Source organism: Hippocampus bargibanti, linkage group LG02, assembly GCF_051943395.1.
Source record: "Hippocampus bargibanti isolate YZ-2025 linkage group LG02, ASM5194339v1, whole genome shotgun sequence".
NCBI classification, from domain to species: domain Eukaryota; kingdom Metazoa; phylum Chordata; class Actinopteri; order Syngnathiformes; family Syngnathidae; genus Hippocampus; species Hippocampus bargibanti.
Window position 1 is genome coordinate 10,232,988 of NC_142735.1, and position 27,646 is coordinate 10,260,633.

Consider the following 27,646-nt stretch of genomic DNA (forward strand, 5'->3'; position numbering starts at 1 on the left):
CCGTGACAATTAAGCCATAATCATTTTGTATAAAAAAGTGTCTCCCAATAGAAAATGCTGTTTCTTCAAACCCAATTAAGATGGCACCAGGTGAAAAACAGTTTATTTTAAATACATATTAATTACTATGTAATTCCATTAATGTGTCTTTGGTCATTTCTTTTCGCTATGGGGGTGAAACAAATGTTAATGCAAAATGACAAGCATTAAAAACAAAACAAACAAAAACACATTCACAGAGAAGTCAAGGTGTGTGTTTTACGAAGCGCTGTCACTTATTTAAAGAATCTGCCAGAAATCTATGAACCAACAACAAGCTGTGGTAAGAGATATCAAGAGTAAACAAAGCCTGTTCAGCCATATAAAACAACGCCTTGAGAAGTATGTACACAGAGATAAACTGAACAGGAGGGTGTGTGTTTGCCAAATTCTGCCACAAGCCAGCCAATGCAAAACATACCCTCCACTAAGAGAAATGCGGATGTGTCTGGATTCATGGGTTACCGGATTAGAGGCCTGTCACACTCAGTGATTGACCAAGTAGCATCCACTTGCCTCAATATCAATGTCCAATCTCTGTACTATTTTGAATATACTTTTTAAAGTCGACTTTGTACATTCCGTCACACTTTTATTTCCGCCCATCCATCCCTTAGTGAGTGACAAACTAGTATATTTGAGGTTAACTCAAAGGGATGTAACAGATGTAGTTTACCTCATGAACACCAGCCTCTGACGGAATTAATTTTTTTATAACCAGAAACATTCACACTGCAAAACTACGGTCAGACATTTTCCAAAAGACGCCATGACCTCTGACCCGCTCCACTACTGAAAACAATTTTGGAGTATTACCTTGTCCAGCCTTTACTTTGGGTTTTTAAGGTGTTTGTTATGTTGGTACCCGTGTGTGAAATGTACAATTTAACAAGAACACACAAAGAGGAGGTGATGCTGACGAGTGGGTCCAACGATGAGTGAGATGGTATGACAAACCCGCTGAATTATGAATCAAATTAGCTGAGTCATGTCATTATTGCGAGCTCCTCTGCAAAACTACACGATATCAGCATTTTGACTCGGAAACAACCCATATTGAAGTCTACAATACGGTAAATAAAATTGAATTGTTAAAATTGTTTGAAGATACAACACTATTCGGATAAATTCAAATTGAAAATATATAGCTTTTAATGTGAAGCTGCCGTGTTACAGGCCACGTCAGCATGTCGTCTGATATGCCTGAGACTCATTCTTGTATGTCTGCCGCTGTGATTGTAACTGGGTTCTGTTCAGGGAGGTTGCTGTGCTCTTCTCTAAGAGTCACCAGCCATTGTGCGCTGCTGTTATGTGCGACCTACTTCTCCCATATACATTTCCTGTATCTTTCAGTTTCTTAGAGGGTCTGCTCTGCTGTTGGAACCCTGCCACTGAGTGTACACATTCGCAGGTTGTGTTGCGAACAGCTTGATTATTCTTCGGGCCTCATTCACTTTCGTGTACCTCATTAGGCGACTGGACACGGCCTGGAGCCTTTGTTTGGCAGTTTCGAGTGCTTCAGGTATGGTTATCTTCATTTACCTCTTGGGTATTGGCCTTTTATTCACACCTCTCTGGGTCTCCGTCAATTGACTCACATCTTTCCGAGCCGCCTTGACCTTAGCCTTCAACCTTTTTTTCCATGGTGGGTATATCAGCCCATTGGTTTCCGTGATCGTTCCTGTCGGGATCGCTCTCAGTGCTGCATTCACAGTTTCCATAAGACTTTCAGGTGGTCCTTCACATAGCCGTTGTAATTGGTTTCTCGGTTGCCCAGTTTTCATCCTTGCCATGATCTTATCTCTCAGGTCAGTTGCTGTTTCGCTCAGCATTTCATTCATTGGGGCTGGTCTCCCAATTTCATCATTCATTGGGGCTTGCCTCCCAATCTCTGGTCTAATCTCTTCCTCTGAAGTGGCAGCCTGGGGCCCTTCACCTCAGAATTTGTGTTGTACCTCATCAATCTCAAGTTGTGATAGCAATTGCCGTTTGTGGATATTGGAACACTGAACAACTAGTTGTTTTGTGGTCAACCGTGACTGTGGGTTTCGAAGTAACCATTCAGCCCCCATTCTCCGCATGTAACCCCTCTGACTCGGGTTGCTTGAGTAGGAGCATTCCAACAGAGCCATGTTATCGCAACTCGTCCATCTCCGCTTTGTTCCAGTAGCCCATTTTTATCAAGGTGTTCTGGTTCCCCAGCACCTGACGCAGACCTTGTTTGGCCGGGCGACGTCTGAGCCGGCATGTCATTTGATTTATTGTCTCTCATCATTGTATGAGGTAGGCATTAGCATGAAGGGTCTTGCCCAAGGACCCACACTGGATGATGTTTTGTGCTCATTTTCTCTGCCCTAAGCGGGATTCGATATATATATCAGGGATGCTGAATTGAACGAAGCCTCTACATTCAGGGATTGTAGCACATTACACGTTATCAAGCATCGTGCATTAGCCATGCTTTTGAAGGAAGCTGCAAAATGAAGAACACGGCAAGGAGTATATGAGTGCATGACTTACATTCACAGATGTCATCTTCCCAAGTTGACAGGCCTCCTGCAAGGACAGAAGAGGAGTCGCTTTAGATCAGGATCTCACCGTGTCTGACAGAGAATTTACAATGTAAATGAATACCTAGAGCAAACAAAGGAACCTGTGTCAGGAACATTCTGCCATCCCCAAAGCGAACCAGTTCAACCATTGATAACCGCCGATGAGAAGGTTTCTTCAGCCGTCATCTGTACAAAAGTGAAGGTTTCGGACGTTTCGCCTCCTATCCAAGAGGCTTCGTCAGCGAACTAAAGTCTGACTGGTCGTATCGGCCCCATTTATATATCCCTAATGTCCAGACCTGGTGGCGCCGGACTCAGCTATGATAGGTCCCTACTCTCAGGTTGGGGGGGCGGGACCCCTCCCTGTGGCCCCACTGATTGTTCCTACATTCCTGACTAACGACTGGCCTATTACCCCCACTCCCCCCGGTATCACCTCATCAGCATAACGACCCTCATCAGCATTGCGAAAGTTGCCTAACCTGTTTTGCCTGAGCAGGCTATTGTATGAACGATCCAAATTGAACCTCACACCACCAGACCGGTTTAATGAAGGATTTTGTTGTTTTATAAGAATCGCCTCTTTTACCCCCCTTTCAAACCATCTATGTTCTTTCGCTAAGATTTTAACCTCATTGTCGTCAAATGAGTGGTTGCTAGCTTTTAGGTGCAAATGTACTGCCGATTGAGGCCCACTAGTATTATCCCTGCGATGTTGATAAAGTCTTTTTTTGAGAATTTGTTGAGTCTCCCCAATGTACTGCTCTTTACAATTTTCATTCTTACAATGTATGGAATAAACTACATTACTTTGTTTTACATTTGGTAGCCTATCTTTTGGATGCACAAATTTTTGCCTTAACGTGTTTATCGGTTTGAAATAAGTAGGAATTTTATGTTGCCAAAGGACTCTTTGTAATTTTTCAGAAACTCCTGCAAGGACATTAGGGATATATAAATGGGGCCGATACGACCAGTCAGACTTTAGTTCGCTGACGAAGCCTCTTGGATAGGAGGCGAAACGTCCGAAACCTTCACTTTTGTACAGATGACGGCTGAAGAAACCTTCTCATCGATGGACCACTCCTGTACGACTGAGAGCTTACACAGACGCATTGATAACCGCATAAATTTAAAACAGCAACTTTGTTTTTCGGCAGAATTGAGGTTTGGGATATATATTGATTTCAAATTCCAGGTGCAAAGCACATTTTGTGAGCCTTGCAAACTTAGTTAGCGGGTACACAATCTCCCACTAAAATACAATAAAAAGGGAGGGAGGCCAAAACCCAGCGTCCTGACACAAGCCATACATCTGACACTTTGGTAAAGATGTTTTCTTGAGATGTCAAAGAAGAAAGTGAGCAGAATAACAAACAAGACATCAAAAATGAATAATACACACAGACAAGCTTCTAAATTGGGAACAAAAGACACACACAAGCCTGCTAAAAAAAAAGAAAAAAAAGAAAAGCATCATTTCCCTGAGGACTGAGATAACTCACACAGAGATAACTATTTAATTTTTCGGGGCACATGACTTGATTTGTAAACAAAATAGAAATCTACAGAGGAAGAGCCACTTAGGCAAGGCGAGCAGGACTGATGTGGTGGAACGGTATAACAGTGACAAGAAAATTTTGTTTTGAGCGATCATTGCACTTGCACTAATTTATCAAAAACAAAACAAAAATATTAATCTATTTTAAACAATCCTTTTAAGCAGTGACGTGCAGTCAGGGGAGGCAGGTGAGGCACAGCCTGTCATCATGGAAATATCAAATGACAAAATAAATGAAACGGTTATATTTATTTAGTGATTTGTACTTGAACATTCTTTTCCATTTAACTTCACCATTTTTGGATTTTATTTTCAAAATGGCTGAATTTTCTCATTTACCGTTCAACCGTCCACACGCTGCATAATATCTCATGTTTTGCACATGTGCACATTATATGCCAATGTAAATTTTGATCTCACATCCTTGGAAGGCAAAAAATATATATATTTGAACCAGATAGAGTATTTGCATATTGGAGACATGTACTGTAGTTGCTTTGAAAATACTGAATCTGTTCTCACCTTGTGGCTTGTATTTGGTGCTGTACACGTCAGGGTTTCGAATGCTGCGTAAATTCACATGACTTGATGATCATAATTAAAGTCGTGTATGTCATAGTGATAGCATATGTGGATGCATTTACACTTTTTAGCTAGCTAACGTTTGTCTGGGCTTTTTTTTTGACAAGTGGCTAATTTGCATTCACTGACTGGTCATCCTAATTGTGGATTTTATTTAAGGCACTTGTTTCTTCTCCATGTAATGTTTTATTCAACATCTCGTGACACCCACGTCATGTTGGAGACCTTGCCATCCAATTAAATATATGCTAATGTACACACAGAATCTGAGGAGATGACCTCAACATTCAAAATATGAGTTGTAAGTATACAATCTAGTTTTAAGTAATCAGTTTGATTGGGGTGACTTTTGTCCTTTATTCTCTTGCACTGGGCACCGGCCTTATGTATGGGAATGGCTCTCAGATGAACAGCACCAGAGTTTGATAAAGTTCGGCTACTGATAAGTGCTTTTGTTGGGGAAGCACATCAAAGTAGAGTAGATGTCTTCGCCGGCAAAGCCACTCCAGCTTTGATCACTCCAGGCACTCTGATCATTAAAATATTTGATAAATAATTGATTAAACCACCAGACTTCATTGTGCTCTGATTTCAGTAGCCCATTTTTTTCCAGTTATGGGTAAGGTGAGGCAGGCAAGGCGGAGGTTACTATACTATCATTAAATGTACAGTATATTTAAATATTTAACACACACACGCGCACACACAAGCCATTTCATCATCTGATTGTCTTGTGGTTTGTCTTTGTATGTGTTACAGGCTTAACAATGTATACACCACAACGTGGACAATATCCCCGTTAAAAACAAAAACAAAAAAAAAAACAGCTGCAGACACCCAACCAGATATATAATAAAGCTAATCACGTGTGAGAGCATTTTTAGTCTGAAATGCCACCACACTTTCAAAATGTTCTCTTTTTTGGACACCTTTTTCTTGTCACTCCATCAACCATCATCTTTCCCAGGTAAATGTGACTGTGAGCGCAAATGGTTGTTCGTTTTGGATTTTCATGAATTTTCTGGACAGTTCACTTTCATCTTTCGAATATGAACATGGAACACACAACAACAGCTGTTTTTTTTTCCTTTGGGAACCTATATATCTGATTTGTGATGAGTATTTTGCATGGCCAGAGCTTCGATCTTTCATGAATGGTCAGTTTAGGCACATGATTTGATGCCGTACTCAGCATTCCTCAGTTTGGTATGAGTTTCATTTAGTGCCTGTGCACAACACTTCTGTCGCCGCCTTGATCGATTTCACAATTCAATTCAATGAATTCCTGGTCATTGAGTTCCATTTGTTGGAGCAGTTAATGTGCCACTTTGTTGTTGTTGCTGCTTTGTTGCTTGTAAAGTAAAAACAACAACACAAAATGGCAATCAAATGCAGAGGAACTTCCACCATGTGGTATCCTAGCTAATACCAACTGTAGGGACACCCCCAACTGAGTGAAACTCTAGCAAATTTGGGGCGCACAAAAGTATTAAGGCCAAAAGCAGGCGGCATCATCAACACAAGTATTTACAGGCCTTAACACTGCACAGTATTTTACTCCGAGAGCCTTGCTAGTCTGGAGATTCCATCACTTCATTTTAGCTTGTTGAGACTGAAAGGACAACCGACGCCTCCAGAAAAGTTGTGTCCATAATTTGGAAAATCACTTCATATGACTTCTACTGAGCGTATTTTACAGATTCCACCGCGTATAGCTATATTTTACATTTTAAGACTCACGCTGAATATTCAGGAAGTCTTGTTTTGGAGTTGGTGACGATTCCTGACGTCACGTCATGGAGGGAACCCCCTTGACCGAGAAAGTGACACACAATGCATTTTGGGTACTTTGTTTGCTCTCAAAAATTCGTGTTGATGACGAAATTAAAAGGAAAACACATGAATAACGCGATGGTGAATCGTAAGAAAGCTTATTCTCCGAATCTGAAGCCATTGTTTTGATTCTCGCGCAAGGCAAGACATCTTGGTGTGATGTCACGAACAAGGGGGCAGGACGTTCTGAAACTGAAACTTTCTCAGATCATTTTGAAGTAGTTTTGGGAGACTTTAAGTCATTTTTATTGGTGTTTTTCATTTGACAAAAAATATCAGCCTGCATGTTTTGGGTGTTTTAGAGGCTATAAAATGTTTTTCTGATGTCAGTTAGGAAACAAAAATGATGTCGGTTGTCCTTTAAGAAACCATGAACTGGATATTTTATACATTGTCCAGCTACACCACTGTATAGCATAACAGTGTTGTTTTTATATGTGATTTTCAATAAACACATATTTCACAACACTTTGTGGCTTGCCAATGTACAATTTGATTGATTCCAGTTGTATCTTTTTGTTAGCTTTCGTGGGGTGGAACGGCCTGATGACTTTTGAATTAATCACAATGGGAAATTGTGATTTCACGGGTCAAAATTAACGGATCAAATTAAACTTGAATGTCAAACTAACGTTGGAGCTGAATGTGAAAATGTGTTCATTTCATTGCAATAAATTGTACTTTGAAGCCACCGGATTATAGCATATGTCACACTGGTACAGAATGTTGCGACAGGTCGAAAAGCAGCGGTGACGTCACGACCACAGGTTGACTAACATGGTGGCACAATAAAGACGTTGACAAAGCAAATCTTCTCCTCTCATTCCTACGGACACAACATGGATCACTCGACTCTGGCTCTCATTTTTATTCATCTTGAATGCATGTTGTCGGTTTCTACTACCAATACATTATACAAAGTGTGAGTAGAATAATATTGCTCCTCATTGTTCAGAGAACTTATGGAGTAAAATAAAATGACTTTATTATTTATCCTTGTGTTGTCATGTTATTTATTTAATTTTCGTTCTTTTGACTTCAAGACGGCGCCGCCAGAGTGGCTGCCTTTCCAGTAGCTCCTGTATTTTGTTTTTCTACTTCCATTCCTTTCATAACTTTGCTGCTGTGAAATGAAAATTTCTCCACTGCGAGACTAATCAAGGCAAATCCAATCCAATCCAATCCAAATACAAAGACAAAGACAAAACTGGCAGTTTTAGGGTATTGGGGGAGATGAAACAGGTCAGGAGAAGGTTGACGATTAGATTTTGCTCCCAGGGACCAGTGCTCAAGTCCCAGCTGAAAGCAAAGGTAAAGTCAAAGTTTCTATATTGAAAACATATCCAGCAGTAACAGAGAGTATTATTTGTACTTAAAACAAGATGCTGATCACTGTGACCAGCATGGAGTTTACTTCGGCTTCGATCTCATGTTAACTACAGTGGTACCTCGGTTCTCGAACGCCTCACAGTTCGAACAAATCGGAGTTCGAACAAAATAACTGTGGTCGCTTGCGGATGTGCTGCGTTTTGCTCTAGCGTTTAATATAGGTGTACAAAGAGTTTTAGCCCCTAATCATGCCTCCAAAGAAAGTAAGTGCTGCTAAAAGTGACAAAAGAAAAGTAGTGTGTACAACTATTGCATTTAAGAAAGAAATAATTGCAAAATATGAAGGAGATGTGCGAGTGTCTGATCTGGCTAGGGAATGGATATTAAAGAATAAGGAGGCTGTGAAATCTAGTGATGTGGCTATGGGAGTGAGAGCAAGTGTAATTGGATATATATTTTAAGAGAAAAGAACATCCTGTAGCCGAGTCATCCGTAGCTGTCACGTTCCGAGCGAGAGTGACGGCAGCTGACTCGTCGGAACGTAGTAGAATGTTTGGGATCCCAACATGATGTCCCTGATCCACTGGTGGAAAGACGCTTTGATCCTCTCCTCTTTCATCTAGAACTGCTTCATGTCATCACAAAGAGGGTACAGCCTCAATGGATGTCAATGGATGCTACAGCTGCGTGTTTGCTTTCAACATTTAGCTTGCAGTCGACGTGCACATTCCACCATGATGTCCCTGATCCACTGGTGGATTCATCTAGAACTGCTTCATGTCATCACAAAGAGGGTACAGCAAGTCCTGAAGAATGAATGTCTCTCTGTGTCTTTGATTTGTCTATGCTGTCATATTAGTTGTTATTTAGTTTTTTTTTTGTTCTTTTGACTTCAAGACGGCGCCGCGAGAGTGGCTGCCTTTCCAGCAGCTCATGTATTTTGTTTTTCTACTTTTATTCCTTTCATCACTTTGCTGCTGTGAAATGTAAATTTCTCCACTGTGAGACTAATAAAGGCAAATCCCATCCCATCCCATCCCAAAATTTACGGGACGCAGGGAAAATACCTTGTACCGGATACACTCGCGCATCGAAGGAAGAGTCCAGGTACAGTGGCGAGTTGAGTCAATCATCCGGCATTGGCAAGGTGATCGCGAACCGTATAAATTCGCTGTGTCCGTGATTAGAGAATTGACAGCAGGTGGAGAACGGCCAGGAGAGGCAACCCCCCCCCCTTCCGCTGTCAACTCGCAAGTGACATTAGCAAAGAGATGGTGTCGGTGTTCGAACAAATCGCTCTTCGAACAGCAACCCCCCCCCCCCTTCCGCTGTCAACTCGCAAGTGACATTAGCAAAGAGATGGTGTCGGTGTTCGAACAAATCGCTCTTCGAACAGGGTCCTGGAACGAATTATGGTAGTGAACCGACGTATGTCTCTATATGTAACTTGTATTTTCAAACAAAAATACATTGACTATAACGTAAAAAAATACCCACAATTCCTTGCTGTCGATGAGTTTACTAGATTTTAGTACACTTCCGCTCTTATTAAATAATTGCTGTGATTTTTTTTTCGTATTCATGAATAAGCTGTGATTTTAACTTTACGCTGTAAAGTTAAAATAAGAACAAATTGAAAAGAGATCTAATTAATTTATGAATTATATACATCGTCACAGAGTGAGACCTTGGACAAGTATTCCATCTGCTCATTTTGTGGAGGCTCTAATGTCTCAGCCACGAAACAACAATCAGTCGTCAAGTTAATATTGTTGTTTCACGTGTGTGACTAGCACAGCTTACATTTTTCAGCGGGGTAAAGTTCTTGCAGACAAAACACCTCCTCATCAAAAGCGGGCTAATGAAGTCCTCAATGCACAAAGGTGGAGACTTAGATACATGGAATTCCGATTCGCCCCTGTATTGGTGTTCAGCTCTCTGAGTGTATTGATGAAGCCTACTTAGTGGATTTGAGAAAAGCAAACCACCTCAGCAAACCACACCAACTGGTCAAGGGTAAATCCTATGTGCACGTTTTTTGCGAACAAGTAGTGTTATAGAATTAAAGTTGGGTGTGGATGAACAATTTTATCATTTCCAAGAGGATGTGCACACGCACAGTTGGATTCTGCTAAAACCCGCTGTTAACAGCTCACTCACAGCTTTTTTTACATAATGGACACTTTCATTAGATGAATGGAAACGGGGACAGATAGAAGGGATGCAATAAAATTATGTAATACCATTATCTCACCTCATGAGGGTTATTTTTCAGAAGTCTCTTCCATTTAACAGGCATAAATATATAGTGTACTTTGTAATATTTTATTACGATCGATGAGAAGGTTTCTTCAGCCGTCATCTGTCCAAGAGGCTTCGAAGCCTCTTGGATAGGAGGCGAAACGTCCGAAACCTTCACTTTTGTACAGATGACGGCGGAAGAAACCTTCTCATCGATGGACCACTCCTGTACGACTGAGAGCTTACACAGACGTATTTTATTACGATATATTCCAAAACTGCGCAGTGTAACTTTTTTTGGGGAAAAAATACAATTACAAAGCAAGTCAAATTTAGAGGAAATGACAAAGTGGTTGCATCCCAGAAATGGCATATCTTACTTCGCTATGGCCAACCCTTGTCTCCCATTCATAAAAAAACCAACAGTAGTTGGTGTTTCTATAGAAGAAATGCTAACAATTGTTGGAAACCCTTTTCCACTTCCAAAAGAGAATAGATGAGTTCAACAGTGAAACGGTGTTGAGGCGGGGTCAAGGCATTGCCTCCGCCATGCCAAAGTGGCTCTGTTATTCAAATGCAGAATTTCAGCCGGGTCGGCAACATAATCTATGTGGTGCGGCTTTCACGCTTTATTTGGAATAGACATTTGAAATATGCACGTGCAGTTCATGTGGTATTTTGGCGATTTGAATTCAACATCTATTATAATACACTATAGCATCACTAAAGCTTCACCTTTACAGGTAGGGCCAGTCCAGTTGAGTGTGAGTGGAGTCAGTGAATGCGTTGGTCATGTTGGCTCAGCATGGCGCTGGCTGTTAACCGGCTAACCTTTAGACCATCTGTGCATTAGGTTAGTCAGGGTAAATTGTGGCCATCAGCAGCTCTGTATGGAATGTGTTGGTTTTCTTACCGTATTGTTCAATAACAAAACTGAAAGTATATATCTGTCTGATGTTTACTGTTGATGTTCAATTTCACAATTAAAAACTGTTTTACAATAGAACACAGTGCACTTCATCTTCTTTTAATTATGAAATGATCCTAAATGAGGACCATTTCCTCTCTTTTACTTTTCTATTTTCTTGCACTTATTGCTACGCAAGTCAACAGTTACTGTCCACGTGGAAAATGACCACCACAAAATCCTCCAATTTTGAAAAAGCCACAATAATAAAGAAGGTCTGTGTAAGCTCTCTGTCGTACAGGAGTGGTCCATCGATGAGAAGGTTTCTTCAGCCGTCATCTGTACAAAAGTGAAGGTTTCGGACGTTTCGCCTCCTATCCAAGAGGATAGGAGGCTTGTCCCTGTGGCCCCAGGGAAAATCAATGGGGCCACAGGGAGGGGTCCTCTGCCCCCCCAACCTGAGAGTAGGGACCTATCATAGCTGTGTCCGGCGCCACCAGGTCTGGACATTAGGGCCAATACGACCAGTCAGACTTTAGTTCGCTGACGAAGCCTCTTGGATAGGAGGCGAAACGTCCGAAACCTTCACTTTTGTACAGATGACGGCTGAAGAAACCTTCTCATCAATAATAAAGAAGTCCAAGATGGCGCCCGAGTAGGCAGCCTCAGCAAGTGCTCTCATGAGCCTTGCTTTTTTTGGTTGTTTTTGTCTTGTTTTGTGTTTCTTTTGTCACTTTGTGTTGTTGTGCGTCGTGTGGAACGGATACGGATTGTTTTTCAGCATTTTTGACCACGACATTCATCAAGGAGGAGACTGTGCTGAGCGGTTGCACCTTTTCGGCAGCATGGATATGCCAGTACTGTTTTTGAATGGGAGGACTGTCGGAGCCATTTGACTGCCATCGCTGGACACCACAGGGGCCATTGTGCTTTTTGCGCCTGTAATGGGCAGCGTCTTCACAGCCCCGCTTGGTTCAGTGGAAAGGTCAGTGCTGTTGGACAGTCTGCGGCTGGATGGATGCATGGCTTGAGGAACCCGTGATAAGAAGAAAGGAGCGTCAGCGCAGAGCGCCAACGCGTATGTGGAACTGTTGCGGATTGGAATTGAAGCAGATTTATGTGGAACAGGAGATGTGAGACAGTCTCTTTTCGACAATGGATGCTGCAGCTGCGTGTTTGCTTTCGGCATTTGGCTTGTGGTTGACGTGCACATTCCACCATGATGTCCCTGATCCACTGGTGGAAAGACGCTTTGATCCTCTCCTCTTTCATCTAGAACTGCTTCATGTCATCACAAAGAGGGTACAGCCTCAATGGATGTCAATGGATGCTACAGCTGCGTGTTTGCTTTCAACATTTAGCTTGTAGTTGACGTGCACATTCCACCATGATGTCCCTGATCCACTGGTGGAAAGACGCTTTGATCCTCTCCTCTTTCATCGAGAACTGCTTCATGTCATCACAAAGAGGGTACAGCAAGTCCTGAAGAATGAATGTCTCTCTGTGTCTTTGTTTTGTCATATTGTCTCTATGCTGTCATATTATTTGTTATTTAGTTTTTTTTTGTTGTTTTGACTTCAAGACGGCGCCGCGAGAGTGGCTGCCTTTCCAGCAGCTCATGTATTTTGTTTTTCTATTTTCATTCCTTTCATCACTTTGCTGCTGTGAAATGTAAATTTCTCCACTGTGAGATGAATAAAGGCATATCCAATCCAATCCAATCCAATCCAATCCAATCCAATCCAATCCAATCCAATCCAATCCAATAATGAAATTAATTAAGTGCTGATTTAATAAATCCGTCATGCATGGAAATTACAAATAAATGAAATACACTGAAATGTGGAAAGAGATGACTGTATAGCTGTTGGAACAAAGCTCCCGAGAAAGAGAAATCCATTCCAACTCCAGGAAATTCTGACTGAAATCATATTCATTGGCGAAAATTAAAACAAAACAGACTGGCTATATCTCATGTAATTGTTTAGAACTTTGGAAAAAAAATACGTTCCCATCTTTAAAATAGTGTTGACAATAAATATGCATAATTTATTTTTTTTGTTTCAATAGTTTTATTTCAGTGAACAAGGGTGGTAACAGTCACACCAAAGTGACACATGTTGACCAATTGAAAATACTGCACATTCTTTGACCGACACACCAATTTGTCTTATTAGAGAAGGTATTAAAATAATATCATAAGACACATAGCTGCAGAGTTATAATTAGTATCCATTTAATACCTGACAGTATGTCAGGAGATTACATGTGTGGTGCATAGCATTCAAAGCATACTTTAATCACAGGGGATGTAATTGATTATATGAAGTATATGAGACCGACTAGCAGATGGTGAGGATGATGCTCTAAGTCCATGTTAAATCAACCCAGGGCCTTCCTAAACAACCAGGGATTAGTGGCCCAAAATTACAAACATCTGTATTTGCTCATTTCTGACATCATTTTTTTAACATCTACACGAGAGCTGCTTTCCAGTTGTTCTGACCAGAACAACTGAAACCAGTTGTTTCTTCAACCAACAATTGTGTTTTTATTCCAGCCAACCAAATCTTTCTTACCCTATACATGCATGCATGCAAATCTTTCTTACCCTATACATGCATGTATAGGGTAAGAAAGATTAGTTTAACTTGTGGGGGGTAGGGGGGTGGTGCATGCATTTCCTCCCCCATGCCCCAAAACATGAATGTCCGGTCAATACAAAACTCAAACTTGTCCATATATGTCCGACAAATGAATGGTGACCAGTCAGTGGTGTAGCCACAAATTAAACTACTTAAGTTATCTGTGATATACTGCAAACTTGTAACTCTAAAAAATGGAGAATGGATGGATAGGTTTGTAAATTGAGGTTACCACTAAATTTGCTTTTGTAGTATTAGAGCAACATGAACAGCATTATCATCAAATGATGCCATGATGTCGATGTAGTGGGTCATCAAAAAGGGCTGATCGATGTGATTATTTGCTTTAAAGTGTCACATGTTCCTGTTGAGTGACAACTAGATCCCTAATGAGCGAGGTGACCTTTCTTCAAGGTCGAACACATCTCACCAAGTCTCCATGATGCAAAAGGAGCCATTCACAGTACTCCTTTTGGCTGAGATAATAACCTCATCATAATTAGCTTTTTGTACTCAAGAGTGTTGAATTGTAGGTTGCAGTGGGATCTGGGCTGATTTATTGCTTGATTTAATTACGTATCAAAATTCAATTAGACATGCTTCGAACCAAATTCAAAGTGATTTTTGTCAAGCTGTCCCTTGAAATCAGACGTGAATTGAAGGACATCGTTCCAAATGCAGCTAATTCATTAATATAATTATCTATATTCACCACCAAACAAAAAAATATTCATGTGCCCAAAAGCGGGGCATAAAAAGGAAAAAAAAACATGCCAGTTTTAGAGACATGCTTTTACCCCTGTACTTCTCACGTCATAACTCACATGACTTCACACAGCATCAAGAAGCAAGAGATTTAGTGCCGATGTGCGGCGGGGTGAAGCTACTTTACTAAGGGAAGACAGATGACAAAATGTTCTTTGAGGTTGACTTCTGCTTCTGGCTTTTTTACCCACATCCCTTGCTGCCTGCCCACCCCATTCTGCTTTCAAACAATGCAAAGGGCGGAAAAAATGTGAAAAGAGGGTGTGGACTGATTTGAATAAGTGTCGCACCAGCTACTGAGAGTTACATTGATGTTTACAAATATGTAAATTCCAAATGTCACAGTGACATGTGAAAAAAAAAACTGGACACTTGTAAATATGGGTTGTTGCAATATATCTAAATGCATTTCTTGATTCTGCACTATGTACAGTCTTGTTTATAGAACGGTTTTTGCACATCTACATTTGCACAGTATACAGTTGACATTTTTATTTTGTTATGCTTAGAATATCTTGTTTTCTATCCTTTCACTCCCACCCCAACCCCATCCCTCTTCAATTGCTGCTGTGGACTGCAAATTTCCCCATTGTGGGACGAATAAAGGTATTCTGATTCTGATTCTGATTCTGACTCTCCAAAGGAGCCAAAGGAGTGGTGGAATATTTCTGATGAAGGTCTCTGACTGACTTTACAAGAGTGCCAATACACTCATTGACAATTTTATGAGACAGACACCACCTTTCTTGTGGAGCAAAGTTTTTACTCTCATGACCTGTTTTGGAATTTGGTCAGTCCACTTGTACAATGAGGACATAAATGACAACACACACGACCACCCATCCATGGTCTTTCCTCACTAGCATGATCAAGATATGATATTAAATTACTAATAAAGCGACGGAAAGGGCCGGATAATAAAATGGAAAAGGTGACAAATATTGAGATATAATTAGAAAATTATTTGTAATCAATAAAAATTCATTTTGGAACATATTGGACATACATCTAATCTCACTGGATCCCTTTTTCTGACATGGTGTGAAAAAAAGTCATTTTCCCCCCTTTCAATTATTACACTCACATGGAAATATTTTCAATTAAAATTCAAACTGGCGACAGAACAATCAGGGCGCATTGATTTAAATCCTGGTATATTTTTAGGGTTTTAAAAAAGGTCCATTATGCATATGGAAGGAGGATTGTCTTGCTATTTTATTTCATGCATGCATATGACGTACACATCATTAAAACAATGTCGATTGTCTGTTGGTCACATTTGTTTGCTGAGTCAACATAAATTAATGACTGTCAGTTTCCATGTATTTATACCTTATTTATGAGTTGTGTCATTTTATTGGGACAACCCCAGGAATGTATTTAGTGCATTTTTGATGGATATGGACACACACACATGCATACGCTACACCCATGCATACACTACACACGCATAAACACACACACACACACACACACACACACACACACACACACACACACACACACGCACGCACGCACGCACGCACACACACACACACACACACACGCGCACACGCACACACCCACACACACACACACACACACACACACACACACACACACACACACACACACCATGCGTGAAGGGCCAGAGTTTCAGCCCATGTGTTTAATGACTTTGATCACCACACTTGAGTTCACAATGTTTTCATGGTGATGTACTTCTAATAGTGTATGAATGTAAAATAGCTTAAAATTCAACAGTCGGCTAACATGGAACTTCCTGTTAGTGGTCGGATTGGAAACTAATGACAGTGGTACCTCGGTTCTCGAACGGCTCACAGTTCGAACAAATCGGAGTTCGAACAAAATATTCGAGATATTCTCCTCTAATGGGCAGCATCTTCACAGTCCCGCTTTGTTCAGCGGAAAGGTCGGTGCTGTTGGACAGTCTGTGGCTGCATGGATGCATGAGCGCCGATGCGTATGTGGAACTGTTGCGGCTTGGAATTGAAGCAGATTTATGTGGGACAGGAGATGTGAGACAATCTCTTTACGTCAATGGATGCTACAGCTGCGTGTTTGCTTTCAACATTTAGCTTGATCCACTGGTGGAAAGACGCTTTGATTCTTTCCTCTTTCATCTTTTTGCAATTACACGAATGGAAATTAAATAAACCAAAAAATTACTTTCAGAAAAATTAATGTTTTGGAACAAATAAGGTTAAATATGATCAAAACAATTATTCAGCAGAAAGAAAATAGTGCTGTTTGAACGTATACAACACGCGTCAATGATAGTTCTTTAATTTATTCTAACTTCAGGTTCGGCAGTCAAAAATGCTTGAATGTTTTACACTTGCAGTTTTTTAATTCAGGCTTCTCGTCTGATTCATTTCTCTAAAACTCCTAACAGAACTTTTAAGGGCGGAGCTTCAACGATGTTATGATCTTTAATAATTTAATCATTGGCATAGTTCAGTACCATGACTCAGTAGTCATTCCTTGTCAAAAGAACACTGGACTGTTATCCATCAACAATGCATAAAAATCTTAAAACTAAAACCCAAAAAATGAAAAAAAGATGCATGAAAATGACATAAAACAAGGAGCAAAATTTCCTCAACTTAAAATTGCATGTGACATGGGGCATTGAGATCCTTTGACCAACAGCGGATGGGGCGCCCACCCTCAAGGCCTCACCCTCCCTCAATATACAGACAGCTCCGGAAAAAGAACAGAGAACGCGCCTTGCACGTTCAGTGACGCAGTGCTGGTAAAAAATGGATCAAACACAGAAAAAAAATCGCAGTATCCTGGTTTGCCCTGTGCAGATCTTGCTCAAATATTATGTTACTGGAAAACATCATTGCATCTTTCCGGGAAAAGTTGAAGAGAGGTGACATTGAGAAGAGAAAAGAGAACCCTCCCACCCCAGTGATACCGTCAAGTCGTTTCAACCATCTGAGCACAAATCATATAAATATCTTTGTCGAATGCAAATGTGAGCTGCAGGAGGCCCACCAAATCTGTTTCCCTGGCTATAGCCAAATGCATTGACATATGTTCTTACAGTGCATGGTGCTACGCTGCATCAGTAAATGCTTATTACAGCAAGATGCGCCCAGCACTCTTCCGCTGAATAGCCATGAGTATTAAAACATTCAGATATAGGCCTGCTCAAAACAGTGGGGATGTGTCCCACATGGCGGGTCGGGGGTGTTAGCATTTTAGACTAAGGGGCTCTTTAGCATATTGATATTCCTTCCCTCACAATCATGGCTGACACTAATAATGACAAACAAAGGCAACATTGCGACTGCATTATAGGGAGTAAGCATAATAAGGTCATCAGCTGTTCATGTATTGTTTTTTTAATATATTTATGCCTTTTTAGCACGTGCAGTCAAATTCTCTTGCTCTGGGTTACATCTCTAAAAACTGCCAGTGTGAATATGCAATGTTTTGAAATGAGATGAGCATGTTCCCGCGAGGTTACACACAGGTAATCATTTACAAATGGTTAATTCCTCTTAGAGTTTCATTTGCTTTTCATTGTCTCGCACTTCATTTCTCCCCAATACCAGACGGAAGGCATTCACTCATGGAATTTTTGTCACGGGATGAAACACAGCTCAACTAAATTCCCCCTCGTGACACAATGTACCCACATGTTGAGTGAAGTCGATTGTCAATGAAAAAGAAGAACACGTTGAAATCTACACTCACCAAAATGAGAATGTACAGTTTGTACATGTATGCCACTGAAATGCTGAAATTGTAATAGCCATAACTGATGTTTGAAATGTAAACAAATAATTGCAGCTTTCTAAGTTATCACATTAACTGTAATGACTAGCAAGAATGGTTGAGATGTCCTGTCCCATTTAGTCCCTTTCTATATTTCCTCTGAAATGCATTTGTTGTGATATCCCCACACCCTAAACAATCACAGAGTCCTTCTACAGGGCTAAAATGCTCAAATATGGTAAACAGTCAAGTCACATTCAATGTTTCACAAGTGCTGGGAAACAACTAACACCTATGAGTTTACAAGGTCTTTAAGATACAGGAGGTATCAAGTCCTTACATTTGCTAGCCTTGCATGGAGAGCTGAAAATACATTTCAGAAGAAGAGATAGAGGCCAGGATACATCACTGGGACGAGAAGCCTTTGAATAATACTTCATGAATACATTGATTAAAAGAACCTCTTAAATAACTTAAACCATGACTGTGAATCTTCAGCAAGTAATAATGAAACTTTAATCTGTGAATCAATAAATTAAACATGTTTTAGACTCAGAATTTTTATTTGTTTATTTTATTTCTTCAGTTCTTTTGTTTTTCTTTTTTCACCAAGAAGTTTTTGTTTTAAGTGATGTTTATTTGTTGCAAAAAAAGTGCAAACATTCCTTGAGAATTTTCCTTCAGACATTTTGAAAGGATGGAGCTCAGGCTAAGGAATGACCCATTAAAATGTGGTTCATTTCCTAGTGGATGCCACCGGAATCTTGGATTGGATTGGATTGTATATGCCTTTATTAGTCTCACAGTGGAGACATTTACATTTCACAGCAGCAAAGTGATGAAAGGAATGAAAGTAGAAAAACAAAATACATGAGCTGCTGGAAAGGCAGCCACTCTCGGGGCGCCGTCTTGAAGTCAAAAGAACAAAAAAAAACTAAATAACAAATAATATGACATCATAGAGACAATATGACAAAACAAAGACACAGAGAGACATTCACTCTTCAGGACTTGCTGTACCCTCTTTGTGATGACATGAAGCAGTTCTAGATGAAAGAGGAGAGGATCAAAGCGTCTTTCCACCAGTGGATCAGGGACATCATGGTGGAATGTGCACGTCAACCACAAGCCAAATGCCGAAAGCAAACACGCAGCTGCAGCATCCATTGTCGAAAAGAGACTGTCTCACATCTCCTGTTCCACATAAATCTGCTTTAATTCCAAGCCGCAACAGTTCCACATACGCATCGGCGCTCTGCGCTGACGCTCCTTTCTTCTTATCGCGGGTTCCTCAAGCCATGCATCCATCCAGCCGCAGACTGCCAACAGCACTGACCTTCCACTAAACAAAGCGGGGCTGTGAAGATGCTGCCCATTACAGGCGCAAAAAAGCACAATGGCCCCTTCGGTGTCCAGCGATGACAGTTGAATGGCACCGACATTCCTCCAATTCAAAAACAGTACTGGCATATTCATGCTGCCGAAAAGGCGCAACCGCTCAGCACAGTCTCATCCTTGATGAATGTTGTGGTCAAAAATGCTAAAAAACAATCCGTATCCGTTCCACACGACGCACAACAACACAAAGTGACAAAAGAAAACACAAAACAAGACAAAAACAACCGAAAAAAGCAAGGCTCATGAGAGCACTTTGATCCTCTCCTCTTTCATCTAGAACTGCTTCATGTCATCACAAAGAGGGTACAGCAAGTCCTGAAGAATGAATGTCTCTCTGTGTCTTTGTTTTGTCATATTGTCTCTATGCTGTTATATTATTTGTTATTTAGTTTTTTTTTGTTATTTTGACTTCAAGACGGCGCCGCGAGAGTGGCTGCCTTTCCAGCAGCTCATGTATTTTGTTTTTCTACTTTCATTCCTTTCATCACTTTGCTGCTGTGAAATGTAAATTTCTCCACTGTGAGACTAATAAAGGCATATCCAATCCAATCCAATCCAATCCACTTGCTGAGGCTGCCTACTCGGGCGCCATCTTGGACTTCTTAATGTAATAAGCAGCAGGCTGGTGTCTATGGAGGAGTAAAATTTGGTGCTGATACAAATTAGGATTGCTCACCCTTGGTAGAGATTTGTGCTCCACTGAGTGCCATTCTAGTTAATGTCTATTGACAGGAAAGATCGGGGGGAGGCCAATTTATGTTAACTGCAAAACTGCAGATGTCTTTCTGACGAAATTTAGCTTGGGCTGGACCACCATGTCAATTAATGAACATGTTCTTGCTTTGTTAGCGTCATTAAATATGGGACTCGAACTGAAAGCTTTTCTCCAAAGGCAAACATTTGACTCGGTAACAACTGTACTGGGGGAATTGCTTGTTAAAATGGGAAGTGGAAATATAGGGGAAAGCTTTTTTCATTGTGCCTAAATCTCCTGAAACATTTTTAATGTATTTCTATGTGTTGGTGTTGGGGGGGGTTGTGAGTTCAAATCCCGGTTCAGCCTCCTTGTGTGGAATTTGCATGCACTCCCCAGGCCCGCGTTAGTTTCCTCCAGTTTCCTTCTAAATTCTAAAAACATGCATGTCAGGCTAATTGAACGCTAAATTGTACCGAGATGTGAGTGTGAGAGCGGTCTGTCTTTTGTCTCTTTGTACCCTGCGATTGGCTGGCAATAAATTCAGGGTGTTCCCTGCCTAATGCCCAAAGACGGCTGAGATAGGCACCAGCACCCCCCGGCGACTCTAATGATCACGGCGACTGATTTGTGTGGTAATTGATTGGAAGGGAGGTCTTCAAATCCCTGATAGATTTAGGTGGATCTGGAGGAGAGATATTTTGTGGCATGTGCAAGGAATATACAGCCATCATGAGTGAGGGAGAAAATACAGAGCAGAATGTGTGGGGAAAGTAGATTCACTGTGCTGTAATCCTACTTTGAGAGATTTGTAATGGCATGCTGCAAGACATTGTTTTTTTTCTGGGAGGAATGATTTGGTGACATACATGTCACGTGTTTGCTGTTTTTATTTCCCCGATGCACCTGCCACAACATCCAATTTGTTTGTTTCAATGTGAAGATTGGATTTCACCAGTCCGAAGAAGAATTTGGTTGGTAATGAAATATCATTGATTGGGCGCATGTGTAGGTGTGGTCCAATATAGAAATGTGGGCAGTACAACTTGGCTGAGACAGAAATAATAACAATTAATATAATAAATATTCCTTCATCACTATCTCCTAAATCGTTTATGCCATTTGCCGTTGAGGAGAGTGTAGGAGAGGAATAACATTTCTCACGGGAAGGAGGTTGGCATTGTTCTATCTTTTGAGGATGACGGCAACCACAAAAAGGATCAGTTCGCAGAGTCAGTTCGTTTTCTCCACTTACTACTCACATATTGTGAATGGAAAGCTTTCACCATTTTGCAAAGATGACTGTTTAAAAATACCTATGTTGGATGTCCTAGATACAGAAAGACACTGGAGTGGCCTGTTTACGTGGGAGTGGCTGACTGCTTTTATTACACGGCAGGCTGGTTGCGCCACGTATGTTTTCACATTTGATCGAGGCATATGGTTGTTGGTAGTGACAGATGCCACATAGCACTGGTTCTAGAGGCCACAAATGACCTTTCAGCTTGTCTTTTTGTACCGAGTAACAAACTTCATTTGTTTGACAATGTCTACCAAAAGAGAATTTACAACAGTTAACTAGCAAGACACCCTTACATTAATTGTCATGGTATATTCTATTCTAGATACATACATGTGCATGCCAGATTACCAGCAATGCCGCACAAACCACGCTTCTGGAGCTTGATGCCTTTAATATAAACTTAATTGCTGCATAACAAAACTCTTGTTTAGACGCGAAGGGGATTTCCCCTTAATATGCAGAATGAATCATCATTATGGTTTGTTTATTCAGTGGCAATTTCTTGACTTTAAAATGCTGCTGCATGCTATTTTTGAAGCATCAGTATGGGTTGCGCTTGGAGAGGTGGGGGTATGTGCTGGGCTGATTATTCAATTTTGCTATTGTTGGATGATATGTTACAAGGGAGGAGTTTGTTTTGTGGGGCAAACACACTGGTGAAAGGACATCTTGATGCACAGCTGTAATTTGTCTTCAATATTTCTGAGCTGGCACAAAATGAGTAGCAGTCAGGCCTCATACTATCGAAGGTGCTTTAACCCCACCCCCAACCCTTACCCTCACCATCTGTCACCTAACTGATTTATAATACAACATGCGGGTATGTATGTACCCATGTACCTGCATACAATAATCAAGCAAACACATTAATTAGCTGCACAGGTTAACATAAAACTAAATAATCACCATTTACTACTTGCATGAATCACATTTACTTTATTTTAGAAGTATCCAGCATGACATAAATGTGCTGATGTTTTTTATATGCAGGAAAAACATACCAAATAAAATATATGTACATGCTCATTATTGCGCAGTTCTTGTGGTTTAATTAGAAGCACTTGTTCATGCTGCGGTCTTGTGAAAAACTGACAGAATTCTTTACTGCCTAAAGTCTGGTGTCAGAGTTATGATCTAAGCCTCACCCTTTATCCGGACTGCTGTACTGTAATGATGCTCTGTCGTGAGCCCACTCATCAATTATTCACAGAATCCACTCTTTATCTTCTTGCCAGTTTACCATTTAAGAAAACCAGCAGAGAAAATAGAAGGAGCGGCAGTGGGGAGAGAGAAAAATAAAAAAAATAAAAGAAGGCTTGCTTACAGTGTGAATGAGATAGTTGCCGGTGAGCAGACAATGCATTCAATGTGAGTATAATTGTAGTTTAGCAAAGTGTCGTCCTTTGGGACTTTCACTCTGCAGTATATGGCCTTTAGACAAAAGTCACTATGAAAACCAAAGGACCCCAACGACCTACGGTGCCCACCCACTCGGACAGCCGTTAATCATCATTGCTCAGATCCTGGCACTGCAAAATTTGGCCAATGTGTCAAGAAGCATTTATACAGACTTGATTTCTTCCATCCTCTTTTTTATCCCTCATGCTCGCACTCTCTTAATATAATCATAGAGCAGCACATTTAAAAGCCCTCTCGTCATTACACTATCTTGAGTTGAGAGCGGAGGGGTTGCACACAATTCAGAGGAAGACGAGATGCGCAAAAGGACAGAGAACACTATTATAAATGTGAATATTCTTTTTCATACGAATCATATTCAGTCATTTGCTCGCTACCTTAACAGGCTCCCGAGATGACTGACATACTAAATTACCCCAGCTGGCCCATTGCGATGGCGTCGCATTTTGGGTCGGAGCAGATGGATTGGATTGGATTGGATTGGATTTGCCTTTATTAGTCTTGCAGTGGAGAAATTTACATTTCACAGCAGCAAAGTTATGAAAGAAATGAAAGTAGAAAAGCAAAACACAGGAGCTGCTGGAAAGGCAGCCACTCTCGCGGCGCCGTCTTGAAGTCAAAAGAACAAAAAAAAAAACTAAATAACAAATAACATGACAACACAAAGACACAGAGAGACATTAATTCTTAAGCACTTTCTGTACCCTCTTTGTTACATAAAGCAGTTATAGATGAAAGAGGTGAGGATCAAAGCGTCTCTTCACCAGTGGACCAGGGACATCATGGTGGAATGTGCACATCGACTACAAGCTAAATGTTGAAAGCAAACACGCAGCTGTAGCATCCATTGACGAAAAGAGATTGTCTCACATCTCCTGTCCACCATAAATCGGCTTCACGAAGACTAATGGTAGCTGACGAGACGGAGGTTATGTTCTGTCACTAACAGCTGAAATGTACAGAGCCATCACTCCAAGCCACTATTTCCCCATACATGAGCAAATGGGTAAGGACGTAGTTCAGGAAAAGGAACATCTCCGGACTATCATCATGACATCACATGATGAGATAAGATAAATGCAATATTGCACTATATGCCAACAGTAATAACCACATTGCTCATAGTTGCGTGAAGGACATCTTGCCTTCTGATCACACCTTTATAGCCTCTGCATGATTTGACCATGACAAAAAATATTTTATTTATTGTCTCATTTAATTCTGATGTTCTATCCTCCCACATGTTCACTTGTCAAAGTGGTTTCTTGATAGCGGGCTGTATATTAGCTCAAAAACAGAGGGTGTGTCTTTGAACAGTAAATGACAGCTGGTGCAAAAGTTCCTTCGATTGAGCTTTTATGTTGGGGTCGCTCGCTTCTCGCTGTGCCACCACCGCCACTCATCCACCCGAAAAACGGACACACAGTCAATTATGACACATCAGCTGCTAAGTGAACTGAGATTGTGTGAATTTCACTGCATAACACATCATCACATTGGGGAATGGCTCAGAAGTAGAAGTGGAAAAATTCGTCAAAAACTTGACGTCATTAGTGAAGATTTGGACCCTGCATGTATTTGGATAATTAGCATTGAATAAATATCCACAAGCTTCTAAAGTCGTTGAAACTTGAAACACATTACATCAATTTTATGAAGTAATTTATTTAAATAAATCCAGAAATTGTCAAAGGCGAAAAGCTTGCAACCGGTTCAGAGATTCCCCGCCTACTGCCCAAAGACGGCTGGGGTAGGATTCTGCAACACTTGTGAGGTTAAATGAAACTGGATGAATGGATGGATGGAAAATGGCTTACCTGAGTCAAATTAGCTTTATGTGTACGAAAAGCCTTTCGGTAGTTGTACGTCATGTCTTTGTTGATCGTAATTGTTTGTTATTGCAATAATAATGTAGCCTATGCTACCGTAAAAACATTCCTTGTGTGTTCTATATATTTGGCCAATATAGATAATTCAGATTTTGACTGCATGAACATCCATTCAATCAATGTTTTTTTCCTTAAATCCAATGGATAAAAGCAAGGCGTAGCTTACCTTGTGAGGACAAATAAGAGGTGGCGAGTTAAAAGACTTCTCTGGCATTTGGATGGCATCCTGCATGAAAAACACATGATCAGGGAAATGTTTGATTGGAGGGCATCTCCTGTAACTCCTCTTTGACATAAGCTGTAGCTTATTTCTGTAGGAGCACTCTTGAAATCTTTTAGTGGGTTTTAGCAAAGGAATATACAAACGTGCCATCACCACTAATCCACAACAGACTAGGGCTTTTGTTAAGATTCATATTAAAGCTTCATCATGCTCATATCTATCAGACATCACATGATGGTCTTGTTTTGCTTTCTAGTCCAAACCATTATCTAAGTCCCACTACAAATATTATACACCTTTTTCTTTGAAGATTTGCCAAAACATATGTCTCTTTGTTGGAATTATTTTTTAGGCTTAAAAGCTTCTCACATTGTTAAGATACAAAAACAGCTTACATACAAGAAAACCCCACTAACAAGCAGACACGAGGTATGTCAATGAGCCAACAACAGATGGTCCCACTGCTTGTGATTATGCAAAATTCAAATTATTTGCATACTCACAGTACCATGGTAAAAAAAAAAAAGAAAACAGTGAAGTATCTTGAGCAAAACTCTTACATGTATGAGGAGAAAGCAGCAGGAAAGTGAGAACTGAGTAGAAAGATCTACCAAGGAGCTGTGAGCCATGTCACAGGCCCTGTTGTTTTCAAAGCGGGTGTTTTCAATTATAGCCTCATATCCAAACATGCAGCTGGGGCATGTTTAATTGTGCCCCATACGATATCACCGGGGCAGATGTGACACTCAACTTCCGACTCTCAGCATTTATATTTAATTATATGGAAGGAAATCACCTCACTAGCTAGCCTAACCAAATGAGGATTGAAAAAAAAAAACAACAACCAGGCTTTTACTGCAGCATAAACACCACATTCATGAAATATAAATGAATAAACCGGCCTAGCTGGGACAATGAATTTAGTCGACAAAATTTTCCTTGCAGATTGAGTAGGCTATGTAACCATGATATGATCTAATTGATGTGACAAATAAACATGAGTTGTTGTCTTGGGGGATACATGCAAGAAATGGTTGTTTTGTTTGAGTGCACATAAACACACATAGGCAGACAGAGCGGTTTCCACCAATGACCTTCATTCCAAAATCTTACTGATTAAGTTGGAAGAGCCTGCTCTCTTGAAGGAAGCCAACAGACGTTTCCTAGATTCACAATCACCTGGACCACCTACCCGCGTAGAAAACACCATGATCCTAATGTATTTGTCAGCTGATGTGAACATTACATGGACCCAAAATAAGTCAGACTCGAGCTGCTCACCGTGCAGGGTTCAATGGACTTTCCTTCTCATTAGCCTTGTCACCTTTTAATGGACTGTTAAAAGGGCAATATGACTACAAAAAATGAACTCACCTTTAAGTAACACTTGGTTGAAATCATACGTTAAAAACAAAACCAATCACATCATCACATTCGTCCGTGTTTGAGAAGGTAGCATATGCTGCTTTTCTTTGAAACAATATCTGACAGATAATTCTAGGAGTATGACAAAAATTGTATCAGCGTTAAAGTTTCATTTAATTTGCGCATGGCTAGATTGTTGAGTGTGCATTCAGCACCTAACAAATGTCTGCCAGGAAATGTGTCGCCCTTTTGGGTGCTGCTCGGCCCCTTAAGGTCCACAGACATCATGCCAAACCAAGGGGACGAACAGATGGAAGAAGACTAGACTTAATCATAAAGTGGAAACAAACAATTGGGGAACAACATGTTGTCGAACATCAAACGATGGTGTGTCGCGCCCAAGCAAACATTTGTCAACTGAGAAGTCTGCAACTTGCTGAGTCGTATTACAGACAGAAAGAAGGTCTCAACTTCATTATTGCTATTTTCTAATATGCGCCTTGTAATTTGTTGTGCCGTATATCCGGAAATAGTTTTAAACTATGTCATTCATTGAAGGTGTGCCTTATAATGCAGTGCATCTTATATGTGGAAACATTTAAAATATGTCATTCATCAAAGGTGCGCTTTATAATCTGGTGTGCTTTATAGTCCGGTTCAGGGTGTGCCCCACCTACTCCTCAAAGACAGCTAAATTAGGTTCCAGCACCCCCACGGCCGGAGTGAGGATAAAGAGGAACGGAACATGAATGAATCAATAAATTAAAGGTAAACAAAGTGTGGGACCCAACTACCAATAGCACTTTAATCTAAGCCTGAAAATACTACAGAAGATAACGTATTGACAAATAAAAATGAGTTCCCAAATGTCCTGAATCTCACACACATTTCACACTAAGGCGCCATACAGAACTTCACTTTTTATGTTATTTGTTATGTAGTTTTTTTTCTGCTCTTTTGATTTCAAGACGGCGCCGCGAGAGTGGCTGCCTTTCCAGCTGCTCCTGTATTCTGTTTTTCTACTTCAATTCCTTTCATAACTTTGCTGCTGTGAAATGTAAATTTCTCCACTGCGAGACGAATAAAGGCAAATCCGAATCCAATAAATCCAATCCAAACACCAAGTGCCAATTACATCCACATTGTATTATAAAACTGTCTTGTCCCTTGTT

General features: G+C 40.6%; 1 protein-coding gene across 2 annotated transcripts in view; it reads right to left on the bottom strand.

Moving 5' to 3' along the window:
- The window catches only part of pcdh11 (protocadherin 11), a 184,346-nt gene that overhangs the window by 82,178 nt on the left and 74,522 nt on the right, over nt 1-27,646 (bottom strand). Inside the window, exons 4-5 of one of the 2 annotated variants that reach the window (XM_088988506.1) lie at nt 25,053-25,112; nt 2,560-2,595 (exon numbers count right to left, since the gene is read on the bottom strand). In XM_088988506.1, the coding sequence (XP_088844632.1) occupies nt 2,560-2,595; nt 25,053-25,112 (96 nt within the window). The remainder of the gene's footprint in view (nt 1-2,559; nt 2,596-25,052; nt 25,113-27,646) is intronic. The other variant, XM_088988516.1, reaches the window with a different exon arrangement.